The following is an 8,712-nucleotide window of genomic DNA, read 5'->3' on the forward strand; positions in this document are numbered from 1 at the left end:
TCAACCTCAGCACCAAGAACCTCCATGTCATTCAGAAGACTCATCATCTTCAAGACATGAGTTCTAACTGGAGTTCCCTCCTCCATTTTGGAAGTAAGAATCTCCCTCAGTGCATTTTGCCTTGCTGCACTAGTTTGATCTCCAAACATCTCCTTGAGATTTTCGAGCATGTCAAAAGCTGTGTCCATCTTCTGATGCTGATGTTGCAAAACATTTGACACAGAAGCCAAAATGTAACATCGCGCCATCTCATCAGCTTTAACCCATTTCTGGTAAGCTCTGGTGACCTCCTCAGAGGCACCCTCACCGGGTTTTTCAGGACAAACTTCAGTAAGCACAAACTTATACTCCTCAGCAGTAAGCAAAATGTCCAAATTCCTCTTCCAGTCAACATAGTTTGGACCCTCAAGTTTGTTTTGGGTTAAGATGTTTGCAAGGGGACTAAATGATGCCATTTCTATATCATGCATTAAACAAAAATAGCATATCAATAATAAACATTGAATAAATCAAATTGCAAATATACAACATTGATATCACAATTCAAAAAAAAATACACATTCACAACATTCATGAATAGCAACCTCGATGGGAGAGTTCAACCAATCACACGTTTTGCATATTATAATTAGATAAGACTGGCACATACTACTCGATGGGAGATAACATGCCTCTTAAATCAACATTAATGTGTGAGAAAATATTACATCTGATTCATGTCACTAATTAATTTACTCAGATGGAGAGTTAAATCAATACAGACAAATTAGACTAGCTCAGTAATTATATTAAAACATGACATCTTCCGATGGGGAAGAAATGTAAATAATTACAACTAGAAAGTAACAAAAAACCACTCACAAATTAATTCATATAATTAAAATAAATTAATTATAATCAAAATTGCAAAATAATATATTTTTAAGACAATTTTGCAAATAAAATTAACATTTTTGGTTGAAAATGTTAAAATTTAGTGTTCTGGTCTATTTATGCAAATAAATTAAAACATTCTGGGTTTATCTTGCAAAAACAGAAACATTCTAGGCCATTTCGCAAATTTCAGAACTTGTTTGGACTATTTTGCATAAAACAGAAACTATTGGGCCAAAATTGCAAAAATCGGAAACAGTCTAGGCAATTTTAATAATACCAGAAACAATCAGGGTCACTTTATAATTTAAATAACTCCAGGGGGCCAAAACGGAATAACTGATACTTTCTGGGTCAAAATATAAAACAATTAAAGTTCAGGGGTTAAAATATAATAAACAGAAGATCCAGGGTCAAAAAATAAAAACTTAAAGATCAGGGGTCAAAATATAAAATTTAACAAATTGAGGGACCAGAAGGGAAATTTGGCAAGCAGCAGCTTCTTCTTCACGAAGAAGCCCTAGCCGCCGCCCCTTTTTCCCTTCAACCTGCATTAACGCTGCTGGCTTTTTTTTTTTTTTTTTTTTTTTTTTTTTTTTTTTCTTGCCCCTCTACTGATCTTCAAAACAAAAACCAAATTTTGTCTTTTCTTGCCCCTCTCCTGTTCATCGAAACAACACCCAAAATATATATATATATATATATATATATATATATATATATATATATATATATATATATATATATGCTTTTTTTTTTATATATATTAATTGCCCATTAAAAACTACAGTTTCAAAAAAAAGTTTGTATCAGGTACTGCACTTTTGTGCTGCTGTCCTTCAAAAACTCTTGAAGCTCTCTTAACCATGTACCAATCAAACAATCAAAACAGATAATAGATACACGATTGAAACATGACAAAATAGCCACCATCATACAGTTTCGTATGGCTCTGATACCAATTGATGGGAGCGGGTATAAAGCGGAAACAACCCTTATCGAAACCATATGAGGCAAACTAAAAACATTATCGAACAAATCAATAAACTGACCTCTTGAAGCGCAGAATCGCTCACCGGTCTTCTTTTCAGAGATCTTGGAGTCACCCACGATCTTCTGCAGTAATCCCTAACTATCTCTCTTTTGGAACTCTCTGAGTGGCAGAGAATAGAATAACGTGCGTCTCTTTATTCTTAGGGTTTTCCAATCTTATATTAAAAAATCTCTCTTCGATAGGAAGATATTTTTTAATATAAAATAAATTAAATAAAAAATTATTTAATTAAAATAAAATCAATTATTTTAAAACTAAATAATTTATCTATTATTTAATACACCCTTAACTTTCCAAATAATTAGGGCACTACAGGGACCGCAGGAATAAAATAAATCAGGCTACTAACTATAATAAGAACCTATGTAGACCAACATATTCTCATTATAATTAATCATGAATTATTCCACTAAAAACTCATGACTGAACTCCTTATTTATTTTACAATTCCACAACATAATAAAATAATGTTCCCCACGTTAAGATTACAGATGCTGTCATTTAAATAACTTACTGACAATTTATTTAAATCACAATATAACTTTAAGATTGTCGCTCAACTTATTTCATGTGTCGGATTCAATATCCACCTGCAGGGTTTACACTATGAAACCTTATAAGCTTACTTAAAGTGCATCATCAATCTCTAAACCGAGACATGGATTCTATCATTAATTAATATTTCACAAACACAAAATATCTTTGCCCAATTCACCGAGAATATTATTCCAATAATGAAACTCACCCTTTAATGAATCAAAGCACAAGACAATCAATGTTTGCTCATATTAAAATAAATCAAGATTAAGAACAATAAACATTATTTCTAATGTTCTAGAGAATATGTTTAACAGTCAGTACTAAACATCCATTCTCTACTTGGCCCAATTAAATACATACAAAATGTACTAATCACAATTATTGTTCATATGCTAATAACATTTATTTAATGCAAATTTCCAATTAAATACAAAGAAATAATTGTCAATAGAAAATCATTCATAGCTATACTATTACATATGCATGGTTAATAGTATATCTCTATCATACCGTTCACCGGAGCTCAAAGCTCCATCGATCTGACAACCTCACATCGCCGGCAGCACCTCTGGTCAGCGCCTTTGCCTTCGTTCTTGTTCAAGCGATGCTAATGAGAGAGACAGAGGGGCTTCTCGATCGAGCCAGTCCTCTTTCTCCTTTCTTTTGGCGTTTCCGGTGACTTAAGCTCAAGTCGCGCCGACTAAAGCTTCTTGTCGCCGTTCCTTCGCCGCTCACTCCATCTCGGGTCTCTCTCTTCCTCTTCCGGCAAGCGTAGTAGAGTGCGAGTCGCAGTCTGGCTTTCTGGTCGATCTAGCCTGCTTCAGCACTACTCTTTGCTTCTCCGGCAAGATCGGCCACAAGCCGGCGAGACCAATCAATAATTTTTTTATTATATGTCGAAATTTGTTGCTGCATTTTTTCATTCAATACCTAGATATATAAGCAATTTTAGATTGATAATAATTTGATATCTTGCTGTATTTTTTTTTTTTTTTATTCATGTTATTCAATATTTTTTACCTTTGAACCTTTGAAATCAATTGTTTGGGTGAGAGAAGAGATGAAATTAGTTTGATAAACAAGTAGGAGGAGAGATGAGATTGGTTTAGTTTGGGAATAACCCAAGTCCAGCGTAAATTTATAGAAAGAAAATAGGATGAGAGAGAAAAAGAAGTTTAATAATATTCTAATTAACTTAGTAATAAAAAAATATTTTTTAATAATGTAAAATGCAATCTAGAAATATTTTTAAAAGTTCACGTGAAGTAAAAAAATTTGTCTTTTCAGGCGTTGCTGACTAGATTAATAAGGATGTAATGTTAGCAATTTTACAACTTTAGCTGCCATAAGACCACTTTAAAAATAGAGGGGCATATGACTTTTTTTGTAAATTTAGGGGGCAAATGACTTATTCAACCAAAAAGCAAGAAATAATAATGTCATAATAGTCTTAAGTAACCAATGATAAACTCATAATAGTTAAACTATTACATTATAATCGAAAACAATCCAAGAAAATTTATTTGCATTTGAAATTTATTAGCTAAAATAAAATATGGATATATATATCTGAGCATATCCTTTCAAACAAAAAAAAAAATTATCTGAGCATATATATAGATAGATAGAATATAACTATCTTGAAATTATTTTAGCAGCCCACGTTTTAATTTATTTGCATTTTTATTCTTCGTTTTTTTTTTATCAACTAAATTAGCAGCCCACGTTTTAAACCATTTCCACCATTTCTAAAGTTTATTAGCTAAAATAAAATATGGATATAAACCACGTTTGAAAGCTTCTATATAAATCCACCATTTCTGTAGTTCTCATCAAACTTATTGGAAAAGGAGAGAGGAAGATACCAATAGAGCAAAGACAATGGCTAATTTATGTCCACCTGGTAATCAATCAATTTAGTATTTTACTAATTTGTTTTTAACTAACTTGATTTTGTGTATGACATCAAACTTACATGAAAATTGAAAATTTACAGGTAAGAGCTCGTGGCCGGAGCTGCTTGGGGCAAATGGACAAGCTGCTGCAGCTCTCATAGAAAAAGAAAACGGAAATGTCAACGCTATTGTGTTGAATGAAAGGTCTCCTGTAACACCGGACTTCAGGTGCGATAGAGTCCGGGTATTTGTCAATGACTGTGGTGTGGTTGTTCGAGTTCCTATAGTTGGCTAAAACTATGAAGTTTTACTCTATCTCCAAATAAATTATGGAATAATTTTAATTATCGTGAAATAAAAGTTTCCTTCAGTATCTATAAAGGCTTCTATTAGTAATATCATCGGATGAATATTTAGATGAATTATTGTTGTAATTTAAAAAATGTTTAAATAACTATTGAATTATTGAATTCACCTCATTATTTACAAACCATAAAATAAATTTAAAGATCCCAAATATTATTGACATGGAAAATTCAATTTATCATGGAAAATTCCATTTATCATGGACTATTATTGACATCGGATGAATATTTAGATAATATACTTCAAAATCATAACCAAATAAACCAAAAGAAAAAAATGGGAAGAAGACTATTCATATCTTATTTTCTTGGTTCTAAACTTTGTGAGACCAATATTGAAAATTGAATTGCTAAGAGAAGGAAATTTTACCATCTCTTTAAAAGAAATTCTTTTGATTGGTCTATGAGAAAAGGACAATCTAAAAAAGAAACTGTAATCAACTCATCCTCTGATGGAAAGGGGATTTCAGTATCTTAGTTTCAATTTATTCAAATGAGAAGAAAGAGAAATTTGGCGAAATTCAATTAGGTAGATGAAAGATTTGGAAACAAAATGTAGGTTTATTTTAGTATTTTAATATCAATTTTAAATTGTATTGATGATCATTAAATTTAGAAAATTAAATTTTAAACGAAGTTAGGAAGGTTAAAAATTGTAATAATGATTATTAAATTTGAAAAATTAAATATGAAACGTCTAAAGAAGGTGGAATGGTCAACATCGAGTAATTAGAAGGAAATAATAAAATTGCAAATAAAAATACTAAAAGGGAATAATTAAATTTCAAAAGTTTAAAAGGCAAAATTTTCTCAGGAAAAATAAAATGCTAAAAATTTAGAGAGTTTGCTTTTCAAATGATGCATCGCGTCATCAATCAAGGAAAGCTCCATGATCCTCCTTTATATATAAATTAGTCGTATGCCAGCACGTTGTGCGGATTAACACTTATAAATAATTGATACAAATTAAATTTGATTGAAAAATGTAAATAAATTAATATGATAAAAAGATAATATTTGTCAATTGCCTTTTTTTTATTTATTATTCTTTGACTATGATAACAAAAACTAATAATTCAGCTTTTTCTATATATTTAAAAGTGATAAAAGAATTCTATACTAACAAATTAAAAACAATAAATTCACTTTCTTAGTTAAACTTAAAACAATAAATATAAACATTGCTTTTACAAATTAAAATAATTACTCGAATCATAAATTATCTGAATAGAAAAAGAAATAAATTTCATGAATTGTTAATCATAGGTGTCTAGATATTAATTTTTATCGCTATCTAAAAATATTTCACCATAAAAACAAAATAAGAATTTGTGTGATAAATTTATTAGATGTATTACTCATATATAGAAGCCAAAAGGGAGTTAGGATTTAGAAAAAAAAAAAGAGGATAATTAAATTATAAAATAACAAAATGTTATAACAATTTATAGTGTGGTTATTAATTATTGAAAAAACTAATTAGTGTTCTATTATTACAAAAATTTATTATTTTGATCATTTATTATTGCAAAAGGAAGAAAACCAAGAGTTTTTTATTAATAAAATAAATTTACTACATGGTTATTAATAATTAAATAAAGAAAATGAAAAGTTTTATAATTTGCTTAGTTGGTCTCCCGCACTTTGCATGAAGGTATAGTATACATTTGTTATTTAAGATGTTAAATATGTTTGTTGATTAAATTTTAAGAAATTAAAATTTTTTGCAGAAATTACATGCACTTTAGCAATTTAAATGGCTGGATCGTATTATAATTGAATTCTTATTAATTTAAAATGTAAGCTTTTTTATCCTTATCATGATTTAAGTAAAATAGTTAGAATATATAGATACTGGTAAGTTCTTAAATGCAAAGAATCTCTTATTCTTATACAAAATTAAAAGAACTTTATATATATATATATATATATATATATATATATATATATAAAAGAATAAAATTTTTTTGCATAGGACGTCAAAATAGAAGTAAGCCTAAGTATAGGTCAGAAAATTAGATTATAAAATCAATTAGTTTTTATTCATTTTAGTTCAATTCAAGCTATTAATTTATTTTAGTTTGATTTTACATAATCCAACTTTTGTTCTTAAATTTTAAAACTTATAAAAATATACTCAAAATAGTTAAATTTCTTCAAATGCCATAATTTAATTTAAAACTCATAAGATTGAAGTGGAAATCATAATTAAATAATAAATGAGAGGGAGAAAAAAGTAATTAAAAAAAAGAAAAAATATTGAAAAATTTCTCAAGCAAGATAAATGGAAATGCTAAAATGTTAGAGAGTTCCACTTTTCTAAGAAAGTGCCACATCAACTTATTGCAAAACCTCAATGTTTCTCCTTTACATATATTAGGCGGTCTCTCGTAATAATATTCTTTTTAAGAGAAAAAAAAATCCGAAAAGAGAAAACAATAATAAAAACATAAACAATAAAAAAAAGTGCGCAATTGTTAAAAAAGTAAAGCTTAAGGGGCCACAAGGTCATTTTAAAGATTGAGGGAGTCACAAGACTTTTTGCACAAGTTCAGGGGGCAATTTATGTATTCGCCTCCAAAGATTCAATACATCTCTCCATATATAGCATAGATGAGAGATTCAAGGGGGTTTAAGAATAGTCCATTTTGTGAGTTGCAGGAGGTTCCCAATTTGTATTTTTTTTTTTTTTTTCTAATTCTTTGCAAGGACTGCACATCCCGTTCTAAATCGACCCAATCGAACATAATTCGATGAATTTAAAAATATAATGAGTTGGGCTGGGCGGATCATTTTTATAATTCACGGATTGGATTGAGTAACGGGTTCACTAGGTAAATCTACATATTCGATCCAATCTGTAAAAATTATCATACATATGTTTGTATATGTGTGCTAATTATGAATTATTTGAGTTAATTTAATTTATAATTTTAAATATAAATACTAAACTATTTAAATATTTTGTAGACCTTATCGTTAAAATTATTTTCTTTGGCATAACTTTGTTAAAAAAATTTAGCACAACTAAAGTTGGTTGGGATGAAGTGGTTGAGACTCCATCTCCCTTATCCTAAAGTATCGAGTTTGAGTCTTGGGTATAGAAATTGGCACGCTAGGAGAGTCTGCTTCCTATGTGGCCCTGTAATACTCAAGCCAGATGTAGTCGAAGCCCAATGGGCTTGAGTACACCGGTGGTATAAATCCAAAAAAAAAAAAACAAAAATTAGCACAAAAATTATAAAAGATAAAAAAAAGTCCTTTTCGTTTCACTTCTCCTTAAGAAAAATTTTCATATATACAATTTTCATATATGTATATTTTTTTTCTAAGTATATATCTATCACTTAGTATAGATAGAATGGATATTTATTCGGCAATCGATTTGCAGCCCACGTTTTTCCCACGTTTTAAAACATTTCTTTTCTTTTTTTTTTTTTTTTTTTTTGTCCTTTTCCTATTCTAAATAGCAAAAATCTGCTTTTAAAAATTTGAAAGCTTCTATATAATTCAACCATTATCTGTAGTTACTCATCAAATTCAGTGAAAAAGGAGAGAGGAAGATAAACAGTACAGCAAAGATAATGGCTAATATGTGTTCACCTGGTAATTTATTAGTTTTACTGAGTTTATTTGTTTTTAACTTCGATTTTTTGCATGACATGAAAGTTACAAGAAAATTGAAAATTTGCAGGTAAGACCTCATGGCCGGAGCTGCTCGGGGAGAATGGGAAAGCTGCTGCAGCTCTCATAGAGAAAGAGAACAAAGATCTGCACGCTATCGTGTTGAAGGAAGGAACTCCAGTGACGAAGGATCTTAGGTGGGACAGAGTCCGGGTTTGGGTCGATGAATGTGGTGTGGTCATTCTAGTTCCTACTATTGGCTAATGTTATGTAGTTTTACTTCATCTCCAAATAAATCATGGAATGATTTAAATTATAATGAAATAAAAATTTCCTTCAATATCTATGAAGGCTTGTATTA

At 29.6% G+C, this 8,712-nt stretch overlaps 1 protein-coding gene across 1 annotated transcript; it reads left to right on the top strand.

Moving 5' to 3' along the window:
- The first annotated feature begins 8,197 nt into the window (after positions 1-8,197).
- On the top strand, positions 8,198-8,712 carry LOC105629992 (inhibitor of trypsin and hageman factor-like). The gene is made up of 2 exons (XM_089725150.1): positions 8,198-8,333; positions 8,422-8,712. The coding sequence occupies exons 1-2, from the start codon at positions 8,312-8,314 to the stop codon at positions 8,613-8,615; spliced, it is 216 nt and encodes a 71-aa protein (XP_089581276.1). The 5' UTR covers positions 8,198-8,311; the 3' UTR covers positions 8,616-8,712.

Source organism: Jatropha curcas, chromosome 8 (genome assembly GCF_041381405.1).
Source record: "Jatropha curcas cultivar XTBG-Jc1 chromosome 8, XTBG_Jcur_1.0, whole genome shotgun sequence".
Taxonomy (NCBI): domain Eukaryota; kingdom Viridiplantae; phylum Streptophyta; class Magnoliopsida; order Malpighiales; family Euphorbiaceae; genus Jatropha; species Jatropha curcas.

Coding starts and splice junctions, on each gene's coding strand:
- LOC105629992 (XM_089725150.1), top strand. CDS start 8,312: ATGGCTAATATGTGTTCACCTG. Junction 8,334..8,421: donor GGCTAATATGTGTTCACCTG/GTAATTTATTAG, acceptor GAAAATTTGCAG/GTAAGACCTCATGGCCGGAG.